This window comes from Populus alba, chromosome 15 (assembly GCF_005239225.2).
Source record: "Populus alba chromosome 15, ASM523922v2, whole genome shotgun sequence".
Taxonomy (NCBI): domain Eukaryota; kingdom Viridiplantae; phylum Streptophyta; class Magnoliopsida; order Malpighiales; family Salicaceae; genus Populus; species Populus alba.
This window is the reverse complement of record NC_133298.1, coordinates 13763423-13783512: the sequence shown is the minus strand read 5'-3', so window position 1 is coordinate 13783512 and position 20090 is coordinate 13763423. Positions and strand designations below refer to the sequence as shown.

Genomic DNA, 20090 nt, shown 5'->3' with positions numbered 1-20090 from the left:
CTCTTTATTGTGATTTGTAATTGAGAATTTAGGGTTAGGGTTAGGGTTTAGAAATTTGACTTGTTATTTCTGTGTGATGATTTATTATATTCTAGGATAATTTGTTATTTTTCATTATTTTTTTAAACTGATATTGACAAGTAAACTGTAATTTAGATAAGATGAAAAAATATGTAATTACAAGATGTTAGGGTAATTTTTCCAAGCTAATTAATATTAATTTGGGACCCTTTTTCTATGACAAGTACATTTCCTTATATTCCGTTGAGGCTGCATCCCACGCGGGATTGCTCCTTCTTTTTCTTTTTATTATTATTATTATTATTATTATTATTATTTCCTTTGATTAATTTATTTTTGTTACGTGGTCAATTCTAGAATATTCAAGGTTGAACAAGTCCCACGAGTGCCAGTCCATTTCATTTAATAATTGTCTCTCTCTCAGGAAAATAAAGAAATAAATAAAAGTCAATTACCATGTTGTCTCTGTAAAATTGATGAAATAGATTCGATACAGAAGACGATTTCCAGTTATACACGCACACGTGGAGGGCTGAGAGATGTAGTCGACATGTCAAATGTTTCGTTTCTTGTTGCTCAAGCTCAAATTATTACCCCGAATTTCCTGGAAACTAACTTAAATTAATTTGATTGAAAATGAATTATTTTTTTTACCTGTTTAGGTTAGGATAATACTTGATATAAAAAGTCGGGTTTAGCTTTATAAAAATAGATTCAAAAAGATTTGGTGCTTCCAATAACACCAGAAAAAACACAACACTCTAAAATTTAAGTTCATTATAGTGTTTATTCTTCATGTGAGAAAGAATAAATATTTTTTCAGCTTAAATATTCTTTAAACATTGTTTTAAATCTTGTATTAGATTTATTTTTTTTAGAATATATATTATATAAAGATATAAAATCTAGAAAAATGAGTTCTAATAGATCTTCAATCTAGAGAGATAAAAACTATGTTTATATAGATTTTTTTAATATTAATATTTTATATAGATATCTTATAAATATATAAGTTAGAAGTTATTTAATATAAATATCTATAATATTTATAAGATATTCATGAAGATGTATATATTATATAAAACATCTGTATAACTTTTTTATATATATTATCAGTTTAGATTCGGAAAGAAATTCTTAGAGGCTATTTTTTTTATATATTATAAGTTTAAAATGAAAAATTTATGTTTGAAATTAGATATGGATATTGTAAATGGTGACATTCGTGTACCCATTATCATCCTCAAATATAAGATATACGAACACGACACGTATAATAAATATAAAGGTCTGCTTCTAGAAATACAATAAAAAGATCATTTTTAAAAATCTCGTGATCCAGGGCCCGATATTTTGTTGCCACGTTTATTCTTCATTGTACTCGCGATCGTACCCTCACAATTTGTTAGGTAAATGTACTACTCGCTGTCGCTGGAACTCAGAACACTGGCTGACTGACTGGCTAACATGCAGCCAGCTTCCCTCCACTCTGGTGGTCTCAACGCCTCCAACTTTACACTGTCGGTCTCGTCTTTTGAGAAGCAAATGGATTTTTTCACTGCCGGCGGATGGCGATGGCTACTGGTTTTCTGAAAGGTTCAGCCACCCGGAACAAATCGGCTGTTTAAAATTTATTAGGCTATGGTTGTTTCTGGAAAAGTAGTTTTTAAAAAATTATTTTTTAAATTTTTTTATAATTATTAGTTATTAGAAAAGTTGATTAACGAAAAAACACTTTCCGGTCAAAGGAAAGTCAAGGAAAAATACTTTCCGGTCAACGGAAAACAATTTCCAATCAATTTAAGTCAAAAAAAAATTTGACTTGGTTTTTAGAAAAGTATTTTCCCTTTAGCTGTGTTTGTTTTCCGGAAAGTGATTTCCGAGAAATCATTTTCCAAACTTTCTTGTGTTTGTTTGCCAGTAGAAAAGTTAGTCAATGGAAAACACTTTCCAGTAAAAGAAAAATTTAGCTTGGTTTTCAGGAAAGTATTTTCCTAAAAAATTTGGAGGGGAAACACTTTCTGGAAGTTGTGAAAAATTTAGAAATGTCATTATTTGCTGATTATATCAAATTTGATCCTCAAAATTTTGATTACTGTATATATTTTGTTTTGAATATTTATTTTTCAATTTCATCTCTTAAAATTTTATTTTTATATTAACTTTGGTCCTTATTTTTATAATTGCTATTTGCTTTTTCCTTATCATTTTTTAATTGAAATTTTTTATCTATCAAATTTGGTCCTCATTCTTTTTATTATAACTTATTATATTTGAAATAATTTATGAAATGTTGATTATTATTATTTTAATTTCTTCATCTTTTATTTTTTTTAATTTTTTAGATTTGATCTCTATTATTTTGATTATTATTTATTTTATTTGAGATAATTTATGAAATTATATTTTTTTTTTTCAATTTCATTCTCATTCAACTTTTTAACTTGTAAGATTTGTTCCTCATTATTTTAATAAACTTGAGAAAAATAAAATATTAATAAGATATTTTCCAGCTCATTTTCCATGACATAACCAAATACTGGAAAGTGTTTTCCAACTTATTTTCCAGTACACTACCAAACATCAGAAAATAGTTTCCCGGAATTCACTTTCCCCGGAATTTCACTTTCTAAAAGGAAACTACTTTCCAGCAAACAAACAGGGCCTTAGTTGAAAAATGAATATAATTGAATTATGGATAATAACCGAATAATTGTTTTGTTTGTGGTTTTCATGGTCATTGAACTGAAACTCGAAATATAACTAAATCAAATATAAAGAATTGTTTATTTTTATATGTGTTTTAAAATATATTAGTTTTTTTTATTAAACTTGAGCATGTGTATTATTTAACTAATTTATAATATTTATTTAATTTTTAAAGATAATTTAGAATTATTATTTAATTTTCACACAAACATATATAAATCAAATTTTCCATGTAGCGGGGGGTGTTAAGAAGAAAAAGAAGAAGGCTTACCTAGGCGGAAGCAAATGGTTGCTAGAGTCATTCCTGGTGTTGTCAGAAAGACCAAAGTATGGTTGGTGGTGATAACAACAACTGAGACGCGACATAAAAAATAACCAAAGTGATAGTCGAGAGGGGGGAAAGAAAAATTAGGTAGAGTGAGTTTTTTCTCAACTTTGGCTTCTGAGCCTCCTTTCCTCAGACCATGAGATCCACCCCTATTTACAGGGGTGGACGCGGGATATTTTGTCTTTAATAGTGTCAAATCTTGGCCATTGATTCAGCCCCAAAGGATCTTAGCCGTTGACTCAAAATTATCATTATGGCCTGAAAAAGTTGCTACATAAGGGTTGGTTGGGTTGGCAACTTTGGGACGATGTTGCAACTATTATGGTGTCAATTTGGCTTTTAAGGTTTTAATTTAGGGATTTAACCAAAGTTCAATTTGGTCCTCTAGCTTTTAATCTCTTTCTTGCACTTTTAATTGACCCTAAACTTTTAATTTTATGCAATTTTTCCCTTATCAAACTTCAATGTCACCTCTGAATTTTAGCGTTTTTTTCATTTTAATCTTTAATCTTGAATTTATACAAATTGACTCTTAATTATCCATTAAACTTTAAATTTTTTTTAACTTCACCCTTGATTTCAACCATTGTCTTAGCTTCATGATTTAAACTAGTTTTGGTCCAATTCTTTGCACCAATAAATTTGCAAACTTGATTAATTAATAATCTATGGTTAGTTTCCATCAATAATTGTTTTTTTATTTTTAATCTTGAGTTTTGTTTTTGCACCGAAACCTATTTTGATCAAATCATGATTATTGATTGATAATCGTTGATGTTTGATGCTTAATTATTTCAACTTGTATCCCATGGTACATGAGTCATGGATATTCAAAACACCAAAGAAAAAGGTAAAATTTCAATAGTCACCAAATCTGTTTAGATTTCTAACTTCAACTCTTTCGTGACACATGAGTTATGAATGAACTTGCTTTCTTCTAATATATTTTTAAATTGAGATCTTTTAGATCAAGTTTTTGACCTAAGAAACCAGGGTTTGTTCATCATAGCAATCCCTTTTATAGATACACTGATAGAAATAGAAACAACATTAGACCATAACAACCACAAACAAAGAAAAATGATGCAGCTTACCTTATGTAAAGAATATTAAGAGTGCAAATATCTTTCATTTACGCAATCAATTCCTTGTCTAGAATCTTTAAAAACCAATTAGGATTTCTAGTGATGATTTTTTATCCTACCAAAGACCTCTCAACCCACATGAAAATGGTTGTCATGATGTCGCGCTCTCGTGAAGGGTACGACACTAATAATCATATGCAATTCGATTCAATTATTTTATTTTTGCATTACATATAGAATATTATAGCCCTTTATTCTTAGAAAAGTGATACCGATAAAAACAAAAGTTAAAAGGGAATGCATAAATGGATTTAATTCAAGTTACCAAATTGATTTCAATAAAACATAATTAATTGAAAGACATGTTTATTGATATGAGGAGATAATATTTTTTGCACATAAAACTTTCTTATTCTACTTGGTTTAGAATTCAAACTCAAATAGCTTTTTAGATAAAAATCCTATCAAATATAATTATCTAGTATAAAAAATAAATTAACTAAGATATAAGAAAAATAATTTGAGTTTAAAAAATAATGAGCATTGTTGCTCCCTTCTGTTTCCACGTGAATAATGGGTCAAGTTGCAATCTATTAATTTGGGAGCAAACAGAGATAAAACATTTAGGTAATCCGATTATATATTTTAAAATTAACAAATATAAATTATATGAAAAAAATTACATCATGAGAACATGAAAAGATATTTGTCTACAATATTCATAAATGAAAATTTCATTTTATTGTTTGATTAAAATGTTTTGGATATCTTATTCATATGTATAATATATAGTTTAGAAAATATATTTATTCAATAATAGTTTAGAACATATTTATTCATATGTATAATAGTTTTAGATCAAACAAATAAAATCTTTGTAAATTGAGAAGTTGCATGCCCACAAACAAAAATGCGTATGCAAGCCTTCATAGATTTCATTTTTATATATATATATATATATATATATATATATATAAAGCCCTCATAGATTTCATTTTAAATTAACTATGTAGCTACGGTTTTAAAAATAATTTAATCCGGTGAGTAATTTTTCCTAACATCAAATTATAAATCAGGAGTTAACATAAAATTGTATTTTTATGTTGACTTTATATAGATAAAATATAATTTCTCTTTAACAATTAATTAGGAGAAGATGACAAGAGATTATCTTAAGATTTTTTTAATGTCTAAGGAGGGATGAATAAGAATCATAAATTAAAGGTATAATTGTTGTTGTCCATGCATAAACTGAATCATAAAATAATATAAATATGTGATATTATGATGATACAATGTTATGATAAAAAAAAATGATGTATGCAATGCTTCTTTATAAAATAACTTACAATATTAATAGACCTTTTCAAAATGCCTGCAAATGTATGTACTTAGAATGGTTTTTCACAAATTTATTTCTCAAACAATAAAAAAAATATATTAATTAATTGAATTTATTCTTTGTTTTGTTTCAATAGATTTAGAGAACACAAAATTAAATATATTTTATTAACAGGCTTAGCTTTAGTTTTTGTTATCGTAAATTGTGTGTTTTTTTATCTGCGCGGATGGAAAAGGCATACTAGCTTGTTTCTATGTTACAAATATAATTCTTGTTTTTGGATATTAACTTGTTAACTGTACGCGCTACACTGTAAGTTGAATTTTATTATTAATTTTTTTTAGTAGAAAACAAATTAAATTATATAGAGATTGATATAATATGATTTTTTTTATCTTGACAAGTTTAAAAACAATCTGAATAACTAATAAAAAATATAGCTTGACTCGAAATAAATATTTAAGATGAGAATTTTTTTATATAAACATTGAGATATTAATATATTGGATCGATACAGGTCCACCCATTAATTTACATACCAGATCATAAGATCATGATAATCCTATAAAGAGCAAATTAAAACAAATTATAAAACTTAATTTTTAATAAATTTAATATTAAAAGGTGAAATAAAAAAAATAAAACAAAAAAATAACTCGAGTTAACATATTGAATACTATTAAACTTACAATCTAAATTATAAGGTTGAGATAATTCAATAAAAAATATGAGCTGCATGAGAAATACTTGAGATGACTATGTATTTTGAGTTATAACTTATTTACTGTGCTTGCCAACATTATGTTTTCACAACTATTTGAAAATGTGATTGTAATTATTTTTTAAAATATTATTTATTTTTAAAAAATTATTTTTGATATTAGCACATTAAAATAATTTGAAAACACTAAAAAATATTAATTTTAAATAAAAAAATAAATTTTAAATTTTTTTAAAATCATTTTAAAAACATAAAAATAAACAAAATTATATATAGAAACCAATCTTTAATTATATATAGCAAACAAAATTTTCTATGAAATTTTATGTTGTCATTTAATTTCTTGCTATCTGATCATAAACAAATATAAATTCACAACTTGTTCATGCATTGTATTTTTGAGCTGATTTGTTTTCTTGTTTTTCTCTTGTCTTAGCTTATTACAAACTTTGTCTATACGTATAACTAGTGAAAGATTTACTTCATAGCTATGCTTGCCCTTTTATTTTTCTTACCATGCCTGCTTTTTATGAAATGCCCTTCCTTGTGGGTTTTGAAGTGTTTCGGAAGTCAGACATGTTTTTTTTTTTTTTGATTTACGTAGGTATCCGGGCCAACTTGCGCGTACCATGACTAATCCCACGGCTCACTGAACATCCTGCAAACCCAGTGAGCATATAAGACACCGCGGGGGTGGCAGGCGTGCACGATGAGGTTTGAACCCAGGATGCAAAGAAAGAAAACAAGTCCTTTCAACCACTGGGCTAAGACCCCAAGTGCAGTCAGACATGTTTTTAGGCTGTTCATTTGTTGCTTGAGCGAAGTTCTATTTGATTGTTCTTCACTAGGCTGGCCTAATTTTTTATTTGTCTACTGCTATTACACCTCCTTACTAAAATCTGTGGTAGGCTCTTTTGAATAGCTAGTGTCTTGTTCTAGCATCCCTCACCCAAAACTGTAAAAAAATTAAAAATATTATATTATTTATTAATTATATTAAATTTGATTCTCAAATTTTTTACTATATATATTTTATTTTAAATATTTTTTTCAATTTCATCCTTTAGAATTTAATTTTTATACTAACTTTGTTCCTCATTTTTATAATTGTTATTTGTTTTTTCTTATCATTTTTTAATTAAAATTTATTATCTATCAAATTTGATCCTTATTCTTTTGATTGTTATTTATTTTATTTGAAATAATTTATGAAATAATAATTATTATTATTATTTTAATTTCTTCATCTTTCAATTTTTTTTTTATTTTTTTGATTTGATCTCTATTATTTTGATTATTATTTAATTTATTTGACATAATTTATGAAATTATATTTGTTTTCAATTTCATTCTCATTCAACCTTTTAATTTGTAAGATTTATTCCTCGTTATTTTAATAAACTTGAAAAAAAAATTAAACATCAATAAGTTATTTTTCAGCTCATTTTCCATGACATAATCAAACATTGAAAAGTGTTTTCCAACTTATTTTTTCATTTAACTACCAAATATCGAGAAATAATTCACTTTTTCAAAATTTATTTTCTAAAAAAAAACTATTTTCCAGCAAACAACAAGCCCTAAAACAATTTAACCTTAAATAGCCTAGGTTTTTTTATGCCTAGGTGAAATTCAATAATCAAAGTATAGATAATATGGTCACCCTCTCTCACAATAAATACCCACCTCACAACATTGTAAGCCGATTTACAATAAATATAGATCATTTATTATCATAACTCTCTATTAAAGCTATTTTTTCTCTCTCTTGCATCACACAACTTGCAAAACTTTATCTATCTGGAATTAGTAACAGTTTGTTTTTATATTTTAAAAATATTTTTTAAAAAAATTATATTTTTATATTTTTATTCTTTACTTTAAATTAATTTTGTTTTTTATGTTTTCAAATTTTTTTGTTATGTTGATAAAAAAAAATATTATTTTAATATATTTTTAAACAAAAAAAATACTTTAAAAAAATTATTATTATTCTCCTAAACAACCACTTTTATCAACTCCAACGTGACCACAAAGACTAACAACCATCAACCTAAAAAAAATTTCGTAATTAATAAATGGACTGAAAATTATACTTTACATATTTTTCTTTAAAAATGAAGGGGAAAATACACGTAATTGCAGAATCTAGGAAACCCTAATTATTTATCACAAATAAAATGCTTGAGAGCATTAAGAGACATATGGGGTAGTTGCTTTGGTTGTTAAAATAATAAATATCATTTAATTATGATGATTCTCGTAGCTATTGTTGTCACTCTTTGTAATAGTTTCTCAAGTAATCTTCACATGAAAGCCATTTAAAATAAGAAAATTATTGAATTTATTTCTGTTTTTTTTTTTTTGTATTTTGAAAGTATTTTAAAAAAAATAAAAAATTTATTTTTTTCTTTGCTTTAAATTAATTTTTTTTTTGTTTTTAAATTATTTTCCTAATGTCAAAAGTAATTTTTTAAAAATAAAAAAATATTATTTTAATATATTTTTAAATGTAAAATATTTTAAAAAATAATTATAATTATATTCTTAAGCAGTTAGTTCTACGCGTGGGATTGAATTCAACTACAGCAAGAAAACATTTCTTTAATGAAATTTAAACAAGAAGCACAATGCATTGATTGGTTTAAAGATGGAGAGGTGGGGTTTGGGGGATAAAAAAGACTCGGCTTGTGTAATCATGCCATTAATTAGCTTTTGAGCAAAGAAGTTTAATCATTCCTTCTTACTTAAATCATGAGTTTTTTTTTTTAATGATTCTAGAAAAGAAAAGATTGATAAATTAACACAGTTAAAAAAAACTCAAGAGAAATAATATAATTTAGAAAGTAATTCATGAGTCACAAGTTTTATTCATAATTTTTTTAAATTGTAAAATTATTGGATATGAGATTTAATAAAAAAGAAAAATTCAGAGACATATCAAAACTTCAATAATGACACTATTAATGTCGTTGAAAAGATATTGACGAGACAAATCTAACAATACTAAAAAAATCATCAATAATGATTAGAGTGGGCTACATGAATAGCTTAAAAACAAGTGAGTCTTAATATTTTTGGATTGCTCATGTGACTTAATTCATTCACGATTTTTTTTTTTTTGTATTGTTAGATTTATTTTGTTGAAATTTTTTTAAAGATATTAATGATATCATTATCGGGCTTCGGTTTGAGTTTAATGTCATTTTTTTCTTTTTCTTAATTTTTCTTCTTGTAATTAATAAAAAAATATAAGAGAAATAAAATAAAATAAAATAAAATGAGCATGGATATCTAGGATCCAAGGAAAAGTCCTTAGATTAGAGAATCTTAATATTCTCCAAGTAAACAGGCAATGGTACTATGCACCTATAGCTGACCTTGGATGTGACTGGGTCTCGCTCCCAATACGGCAAAACCCTGTTATTCCACTAGAATTAGGTATGGAATAGATGTTTGGTAATATTTATTTTTTAAATTATTTTTTATTTAAAAATATATTATAATAATATTTTTTATTTTAAAAATAATATCAACACATTAAAACCATTTAAAAATATAAAAAATTAAATTTTATGTGATTTTAAAAAATATTAATAAAAAATTTATATATAAATAATTCAGAGTTTAAGAGTATATTTGGAAATGTAGTTGCGGTTATCTTTTAAAGTGTTTTTATTCAGAAATGTATCAAAATAATATTTTTTTTTATTTTTTAAAAATTATTTTTGATATCAACGCATTAAAATAATCTAAAAATACTAAAAATATATTAATTTAAAATAATAAAAAAATTAAATTTTTTTAAAACACAATAAATTGTATCAAAAAATGAATTAATATCTATATTGATAAAAATTACGTTCCCACCTAAAAGAAGTAAAGGAGAGAAGCACATCACAGTTTGATAACGCTTACTCACTGCAAAGGAAAGAATGCCGTTTTGCTTGGAGGGCGTAGCGTATTATATTGACAAAAATTTAATATCTATATTGATAAAAATTTGGTGGCTCTTGGTCAACGGTATCCACCATTCGTTCTCAATTGTTGACCTACTTCAACAACTCTGGGCCAGGAACATCCCAACCCTACATTGAATACTATTAAACAGAGAGTAAGTAACATCAACGGCTCAGGCATGTCCATTCTTTCCAAATAAAGAATTCACGTTAACAAAAGTGTATATCCCTTTGTCAGCGTATCACTCAACTTCAAAGCTTTGGTGTCTACTGCTGTTTGATTCGTTGATTACAAATATTTTCCAATAGCTTGTGGATTTGGTGACTTGACCCTTATGAGAGGATCACAAGCATACATCTGTACCATCAAAATCTACTTTGTTTACAAAACAAAACATTATAATATATATATATATATATATATATGTATGTATGTATGTATGTATGTATGTATGTATGTATGATAATTTAATGTTTACTAAATTGTATTCTTGGCTATAGAAAAAAAATGTATTGGTTAGGATTATCAAAACAATAAAAGGTGTGGTTAATTATTGTAGCCACACTTGTAAACATACTTTTATTGTAATAGTGTTTTATTTTGGTTTTTTTTAATTTTTTTTTTAAATTTCATTATTTAACAACATAATTTTTTTATTTACCTTTCTATTAAATTATCCCAATCTCATGATCTCAATCATAGGTTTTTTGGGTTAATCCAAATTGATTTATATTATTTTTTTAAAAAAATATTTCTTTTATGATTTCATTTTTCAACAATAAATAGGTTTAGAGTTGTGCTTTGTACTTTTTTTAAATTACTTTTCTATGGGGTAATCCACTTATCATGACTCAATTCACAGGTTTAATGGATTTACTATGGTTGACTTAAGCTACTTTTTTTTAAAAAAAAAAAATCAATATTCTTGTTTATTGAAAATTAAGCTTTCTAATTTATTTTACTTTATTTTCAATGAAATTATTATATTATCATGACCTGAATCACGAGTTTTGCAGGTTGACCAATATTAATTTTAGTTAATCCGATATGTTATCATCTTAATATTAAAAAATATCATCTTATGTCATCATCATAGTATTTAAAAAAAGTATCATCAAATATGCATTCATTATAGAATTTTTTTTTTATTATTATTTTAAGAAACATGTTAATAACACCTTTATATTAAAAAAAATAATAAAAATTAATTTGATCTGTAGTATAGTGTTTAATAATAATTTAGTAATGGTAATGATGATGATGATGAAGTTGAAATTTTAGATCAAGATTCATTTATTAATACTAACTTTAATAGTTTTTTTTTCTTATTTAAATTATAGTATTAGGGTGTTATTTTTTTTTTAATAAAAAACCAGATCAATATAAAATTATATTTTAAAAATTAAAAATAAAACTCAATCCATATATAGATTCAATTAAGAATATTTAGATAGTGTTTGAAATGATGATAATAATTATTTTTAATATTTTTTTTAATTTAAAAATATATAAAAAAATTTATTTTAAAACATATTTTTAATATCAATATGTTAAAATTATCCAAAAAAAATTTAAAATTTAATTTAAAACAAAATAAAATTTAAAAAAACTCTAAAATGCCTCGACAATCCTACCAGTACACTTTCCCTTTCAAAAATAAGGTCAGCTAATGCAAAAAAAAAATAATATATATATAAGAATTATCCCAAACTTGTATTTGTACATCATTTACTTGGTAATAATAAAATATAAATACATTATCATGTGGTTAACCATAAAGCATGTTTACTTTACATTTTTCAAAAAGACCTCTTTTCCTCAACTGAACCCCGCGTTTTCTCCTCCCCTTCTTCCACCGGACCACCACCCCACCACCGCCACCACAACAACAACGCCGTTTCTCTCTATCTCTTTCTTTCGAGCAACAAAAAGAAAAAAAAGTAGAGTAGGATGGGAAACTGTAACACTTGTGTAAGACCAGACACCACAACAGAAGACATCAACGAACACCAAACCAGAAACAAAAAATCAAAAAACCACAAAAAGTCAAATCCTTACTCAGAAGACTACCCCCACGACCAAACCACCACCAACAACCGATCATCACCGGCTCCGATCCGAGTCCTAAAGGACTCATCAGTCTCACTTAGCCACCGCCTTCGTATCTCCGACAAGTACATACTCGGCCGTGAACTGGGTCGTGGAGAATTCGGCATCACGTTCCTGTGTACGGACAGAGAGACTAAAGAATCATTAGCATGCAAGTCAATTTCGAAGAGGAAATTGAGGACTGCTGTGGACATAGAGGATGTTAGGAGAGAAGTGGCAATCATGTCTACTTTGCCTGAGCATCCAAACATTGTTAAATTGAGAGCTACGTATGAGGATTATGAAAATGTGCATTTAGTTATGGAATTGTGTGAAGGAGGTGAGCTTTTCGATAGGATAGTGGCTAGAGGGCATTATAGTGAGAGAGCTGCGGCCCATGTGGTCAGAACCATTGCTGAAGTTGTTAGGATGTGTCATGCTAATGGGGTAATACATAGAGATTTGAAGCCTGAGAATTTTTTATTTGCTAATAAGAAGGAGAATTCTGTTCTTAAGGCTATTGATTTCGGCTTGTCTGTGCTTTTTAAGCCAGGTATGTTGTGGATGTTTCTGTTTCTGGGTTGATTTTTCTCTTTTTGATTTTGAGATTTGGAGTCTTGGTGGGTTTCATTAACTGGAAAAATTTGTCTTTGTGGATAATTGTGTATTGACAGGGGAGAGGTTTTCAGAGATAGTGGGCAGTCCATATTATATGGCGCCAGAGGTGTTGAGGAGGAATTATGGACCAGAGGTTGACGTGTGGAGTGCCGGAGTTATTCTTTATATTTTGTTATGTGGGGTTCCTCCATTTTGGGCAGGCATGTCTATCAGTTGACCTTGTTATTGTTAAGGAGCATGGTGATTAGAATATTATGGGATTTGATGGCATCAGATTTTTATTTATTCTTCCTTTTGATTTCTTGTGGCAGAGACTGAGCAGGGTGTTGCTCTTGCCATTTTGAGAGGGGTGATTGATTTTAAGAGGGAACCATGGCCTCAGATTTCAGAGAATGCTAAAAGTCTTGTTCGACAGATGTTGGAGCCAGATCCCAGTAAGCGCTTGAATGCTCAACAGGTTCTTGGTAAGTCCTTTACAGCTTGTTGAACTGAATTTTTTTCTCTTGGTAGCATTATGCTTGGGAAGTGGTGGTGCCTTGAGCCCTAAACATTGGAAATTGTTTGGGGGCATTGTAGGATTAACTGTGACTGAGAAATGATATAGGTTTCTCATCTTCACTAGTGATAAATCATTTGTTACTGGGTGATAACTTTAAAATCTTATATTTTCATAAGCTGTTAGATGTGTACATTATTCTTAGCAATAAAACTGTGTATCAATCTATCCTGCTCTTTGGCTTGTGTTTGTGAAAGAATTGCACTATCTAACTATTACGTTTCTTTTCATTTGGTGACAGAACATCCCTGGTTACAAAATGCGAAGAAAGCTCCAAATGTCCCATTAGGAGATATTGTGAGGACAAGGCTCAAGCAGTTCTCTATGATGAATAGATTTAAGAAGAGAGCATTGCGGGTAAGCATCTCTATGTGTAATTATCAGCTCAAATTCTGATCGTTGTCATAGTTTGAAACAAAATTAATCCGTTGAGAACATGCCTTTTCCAATTAAATGCTGTAGGTAATTGCGGAACACTTATCTGTTGAAGAGGTTGAAGTAATCAGAGATATGTTTGCTTTGATGGATACTGACAATGATGGTAAAGTAACATATGAGGAACTGAGGACTGGTCTTCGGAAGGTTGGTTCACAACTGGCTGAACCAGAGATAAAGATGCTGATGGAAGTGGTAAATCCTTGTGTCTATCATTCTCTGTGTTCAAATCTATTTATGCTTACTTTTTGATTTGGCATTATGTATGAATTATCATGTCCCGATAACACTTTTGCTGCTTTTGGATTGAATAGCGCATGCTTCCTTTGCTGCTCACTGCACTCTGTAAATATGGATAACTAAATACTTGATATCTTTTCATGCGATGCTAAATTGTTATGGAAAATGTTTTTACATGAAATCTTCAGAATTATCCTTCTCTTGTGGCTTTGTCAATGTGTACAATAGCTAGCTTAAACATAACAATGCTTGTTAGCACTGTTTGCTTCAATCCTTCATGACACTGTATATATTTGTTGGAATTTGTGAGATTGACATCATGCGTGAAGTGGATATCACGGTTTTCTCACTACTCTTCACTGTTTGATTTTCATATATGTATTTTACTTGCAACATCCTCTCATATATGTATCTTACTTGCAACATCCTCTCACTCAAAGAAATGGCTAATTGATTTTCGGGTTAGTCTTGATAATTTTCAGTTTTAATCTTAAGCTTTTTTGTAGACTGTAACATTGTTCTTTTTTTCTTCAGGCAGATGTTGATGGGAACGGTGTACTGGACTATGGAGAGTTTGTGGCAGTCACAATTCACTTGCAGAAGATGGAAAATGATGAGCATTTCCGCAGGGCATTCATGTTTTTTGACAAGGATGGTAATGGATATATTGAATTAGATGAGTTACGAGAGGCATTAGCAGATGAATATGGGGAAACTGATGATGATGTGCTGAATGACATCATGCGTGAAGTCGACACTGACAAGGTATGACTTGGTCTCCATGTCTTTCTAATAATTCAATTTTTCAGAATCGTCAGCTTCTAATTATGCAATTTTGAACCATCCTGCTAATGCAAATTGGAGGAGCTTGAAATGGTACGAGAGGTTATCTATCTCCACCTGTCTCATAGTAATTTGCATATTTATTTTCAGGATGGTTGTATCAGCTATGAGGAGTTTGTTGCAATGATGAAAGCTGGAACTGATTGGAGAAAGGCATCACGACAGTATTCAAGGGAGAGGTTCAAGAGTTTGAGCCTTAACCTGATGAAAGATGGTTCATTGCATCTCCACGATGCGCTTACCGGTCAATCAGTTGCAGTCTAAATTAGAGGGTTCCTGATCTTGTATTGCTTGTACTCACATAACGTTTCCGCCCTGCCATTGATATATTCAATATTTGAAGAGTCCTGATCTTGTGTTTCACAAAATGAAAGCAATCTGTTCCCGTGCAAGAGACGACTGAATATTGGTGGGATCAGTGGTACAGATTGGATTCACATTAGGCTGCATGAAGCATGCATCCGAGGTACAGTTCGTTGGCCTACAGTAGTCAGACGCAGCACAGTATAATGGTGGCAGGGCGATCCCTGTTTCCAAATTAATGTCACATTTTACTTGTATATTTCCTGGGTTCCTGGTGTTCAATGACCCCCCCCCCCTCCTGTGTTTTCTTGACTCTGCAGAAAATCCATTCGAGTTTGCAATGGTAATTTCGCCGTTTTGGGCTAATGTCTCGAGTGTTTTTTAGTTTTGAGATCGCCAAGAGGAGTTGCCATTGTATATGACGCTAGCATCTGAAGTTTGACTCTTGTATCAGCGAGGAAGACACCTAGCCTGATTGGGAATGTGAAAATAACTCACTTTGTCTTTACGTAGAGGTTTGCTTGTTAGAAAGTCTTGCAGCTACTTACTTGTTGCAGTGTCCAACCAACCGATCCAAATGTATTATATTGAAAAATTAATGTTTTTTCCCAGAATTAACCAAAAGTCTTAACCCGACAGGCACGAACTGGGGTCTGGTGTCCTGATTGTCCACGAATTGATGACGCATCCCGTTTTGAAGATTTCAACGATTCTAGAAATGGAACTATTAATTATAAACTAAAATGCGGGATTTTATTTTATCACTATTTATTATATTTTAATAGAATTTTTTTTCCTTTGATTTTTTAATTATTTTAATTTTTAATTTTATCTTATAATATTAAATTTTTTTAATTTAGCTATCATATTTTTATTATTCGGATCGTGGATTTAGTGGGTTAACCTAGTTAACTAAGATTTTTTTTATTAACTAATTTTTTTATATAATTTTATTCTTTAATATTGGGTTGGTCTTACGAGCCGAGAATAGTGCTTAACAGGTTAACCTGAGTTAACTCAAGTCGTTTTCTATGTTTTTTTTTAATTGATTTTTTTAAAAATTTTATTATTCAATATTGGATTGGTTAGTAATTGAGCTTCATAATTTGTTTTGATTTGTTTTTTATCGGGATATCTTGGTCTCACGATAAAAGTCACGAGTTTTAACATTTTAACTTAGTTAAATCAAGTTATTTTTTTTATTTTCATTCTAAAAAGGTTATCTCGATCTCATGACCTAAATCCCTGGTCCTTCAATAATGAATTTTATTTTTATTGGGTTGTCCCTATCTCATGACTCGAGCCGCGAATTTGACGAATTAACCCAATTGACTTAGTTTTTTTTAATTGATTTTTTCCCAAATTCATCATTTAATATTGTGTTTGATTGGGAATTAGGCTTCATGATCTGTTTTGATTTGCTTTTTATTAGGTTATTTCGGTATCATGATTCGACGATTGTGCTTAACAAATTAACCTGGGTTGACTTGGCTCATTGTTTTTGTTATTTTTTTAATTTCATCATTCAATATTGGATCCAACAATGACAATTAGGAATTGAGTTTCATAATTTATTTTGATTTGCTCTCTATGTGGTTATCTAAGTTTCATGACCAAAGTCAAGGATTTAACAGGTTAACTTAGTTTAAATTAGGATATATTTTTTCTCTGAGGATATCTCAATCTAATGACTTGGGTCATATATTTGACAAACTGATTCAGGTTGTTTTTATGTTCTTTTTTTAAGTTAATTTTTTTTTTAATTTCATCTTTCAGTATTATGTTGATTGAGGTTTGAAATTCATAATTTATTTTTATTCACTTTTTATGAGGTTATCTTGGTCTTATAACCTAGATTATGAGTTCGACATGTTAACACAAGTCATTTTTTTAGATCTTTTTTAATTGATTTTTTTTTTCAATTTCATCTTTCAACATTAGATTGATTAAGAATTAGGTTTCATAATTTATTTTGATTTGTTTTTTATTGGGTTATCATAATTTCATAACTTGTTTGCAGATTCGACATATTAACCTAAGTTGATCCAAGTCAATCCAATATGATGTTATTTTAATATTAAAAAAAGATGTTTTATCTTAATTTTTTTAGTCAAATTATGTTTTTACAAGTTGTATGAGTTGTTTTTAGACTCTCAAAGTTAGCTGGATTATATCATATCAATCATCACATGATTTTTTTTTCCACTAGAAAAAATAGCAGAGACATGTTTTATATTAAAAAAACTAATTTCACCTAGAGTGTATCACGGGATAATGTTATAATTTGATTCTCAGGATAACGATGATATTAATACACTACTCTTTTGTGTCGACATAAATAGAAGAGGGAGTAATTTTTGAAGAGGAACAGTGAAGCATGAGCTGCGAGAAAATCGCCCCATACTTGGACGTTGAATTCAGAATAGCAGTGTTTTAAAACCCGGACCGGCCCGGCGGGTCGACCCGGGACCCAGCTGACCCGGGCATGGAACCGGTCCAGGTAAAGGCCAAAACCCGCTTGGGATTTGGTCCCCGCAAACCCGGTCGATCCGCTGGGTCGACTCGGGACCCGGTCCACCCGCCCAAACCCGGGTGAGACCCGATCTTTTTTATTTTCCTTGTCATTAAACGATGTCGTTTTCAGCTTTTTAAAATGAAAAAATGCAGAACGGCTGAAGACTAAAGAAAGACTGAAGAAGAACGAGCCAAAATCATTAAATCAGTAACCTAATTCCTCTTTGAAACCCAACTGAGGAGCTGAGGGGCAGGGGACGTCGAGCCATTGAGCCCAATCGCTGCCATCGATTCATTGTTTGTTGATTCATTCGCAGCCCAGTCACCTCAAGTATGTTTCTCTAGCTTGATTTCTGTCTTTTCTTCTGCCAGTCAACTCAATTTCTCTAGCCCGATTTCAACTTCTGCAAAAAAAATAAGAACTATGTTGTTTGCATGATGAATGCTATTACTGATTTTGGGGACGTAGTCGATCACAATGATGTTGAGACTGACATTAAATTGCTCAAACGTCAATTTGGGAATAACTTTTGGATCCCCTCCACTATCAACACCATAAGTATTGTCTGGGAAAAGAGCCTGCACAGAAGTTACGAGTGACAGTTACTAAAGATAACATAGTTATAGTGGAGGCATGTCCCCACATAACACACTGTGTTCCAATATGTGTGGTATACCAGTTGAATCCTTCCTGCATTACACCATTAATCATGATTAGTAGCTTGAACTTGGCTAGGACTATGTGCTTCACCACCCCTTTTCCTCCCTCCATGCCTTTTCTCTTCACTTCTCTCTCTCTCTCTCTCTCTCTCTCTCTAGCTCTATGCGATCTCTTGCTGTTCAGCTAATGGCATTAGAGAGGTTACATTCTCTATTTAAAGCAATAGCGAACCCACAGAGTAAGATTATGATAGTGTATTGTGTGGAATTGGATTGTTAGTTTGTTACAATTGTGTTGAATTACACGCCAAAAAAAGTTGCTAGTTTGTTAATTTTTTCTTGCCAAATCAGATTTAGTGATTTACAGTAGTGAATTTTATTTCAGTGTGTTGTGTGATTAACAATGAGGTTGTCATTGTTAATCCAATGAATGGATTGCAAAGTGAGTTGGCTTGAAATTATATTCCCTCTTATAAATTATATCAGGTCTTAAAATGTCTTCACGTGATGGTAGTACTCCAAGTAGTGATCCTTCAACGACCCAATCATCTCAACCTTCAATTTCCATGTCAAGTAATAGTAGAGGAAGAATAGATTTAACATGGGGTCATTGTAGAGAAGCTCCTGAACATAGTGTTAGATGTAAAAAAACTAAATTAGTTTGTTTATATTGTGCTAAAGTATTTGCGAGTGGTGGTATTAATCGATTTAAGCAACATTTAGTTGGACCTAAAGGAGAAGTTGAACAATGTCGCAAATGTCCCCCTGATGTTCAACATCAAATGCTTTTGAACCTTAAAGGAAATGTTGAAACGAAAAAAAAGAATTAAAGAAATGCAAGCAGATTTCAATCCCTTTAATGCACAACAAAGGGAGCATGAAGAGATGATGATTAGGCAATTAGAAGATGATGATGGTGATGATGAGGAGGAGGAGGATGATGAGGATGTCAATACTAAAAAATATATGTTAACACCGAAGGTTGCAAAAAAGAAAAAGATTCAAAGCACTGATATTGTAAAACAATCAACTATAAGCTATGGAAAGCAGAAGAAATCTGCAACATTAGGGACATATTTCATGCCGAGAACAACTCCTAGTGCTCAAAAGTCTCTTCAGAATTGTTGGCAAAGGAAAGACGCAGTTGAACGGTGTGATCTTGCTTTAGCGAAGTGAATGTTTGATACATGTGTGCCATTTAATGTTGTTAACTCTGTGTATTATCAGCATGCCATAGATGTTGTAACAGCCATACGTCCTGGTTATAAAGGATCAAACTTGCATGCTATCCGTGGTTATTACTTGGCAAAAGCGGTTGATGAAATGAAGATTTATATTGAGAGTTATCGGGAGATTTGAAAGAAGACTGGTTGCACATTAATGGCTGATGGATGGACAGATCAGAAGAGGAGGACTTTAATTAACTTCTTAGTATATTGTCCTAAAGGAATAGTTTTTTTGAAAACGGTGGATGTATCAGATGTCTCAAAGACTGCTAGATTGCTGTATCAATTGTTTAGAGAGGTTGTTTTGTATGTTGGGGTAGAAAACATTGTGCATATGGTGACTGATAATGCTGCAAGTTATATTGCTACTGGTAGGTTATTGATGGAAGAATTTCATTCAATATTTTGGTCTCCTTGTGCTGCTCATTACATCAACCTCAT

The 20090-nt window shown here is 29.8% G+C and overlaps 1 protein-coding gene across 1 annotated transcript; it reads left to right on the top strand.

Annotated features, from left to right (window-relative positions):
- The first annotated feature begins 11946 nt into the window (after positions 1-11946).
- LOC118058324 (calcium-dependent protein kinase 10) lies at positions 11947-15763 on the top strand. The gene is made up of 7 exons (XM_035071031.2): positions 11947-12807; positions 12929-13072; positions 13184-13336; positions 13670-13785; positions 13891-14058; positions 14638-14868; positions 15037-15763. Exons 1-7 carry the CDS (start codon positions 12117-12119, stop codon positions 15208-15210), a joined length of 1677 nt encoding a protein of 558 aa, XP_034926922.1. The 5' UTR covers positions 11947-12116; the 3' UTR covers positions 15211-15763.
- The last annotated feature ends 4327 nt before the right edge of the window (positions 15764-20090 follow it).

Bases quoted from the DNA above. Each gene is read 5' to 3' on its own strand.
- LOC118058324 (XM_035071031.2), top strand. From the start codon at position 12,117: ATGGGAAACTGTAACACTTGTGTAAGACCAGACACCACAACAGAAGAC. The intron at 12,808-12,928 runs GTATGTTGTGGA...GTGTATTGACAG, and splicing joins GTCTGTGCTTTTTAAGCCAG to GGGAGAGGTTTTCAGAGATA. The intron at 13,337-13,669 runs GTAAGTCCTTTA...ATTTGGTGACAG, and splicing joins GAATGCTCAACAGGTTCTTG to AACATCCCTGGTTACAAAAT.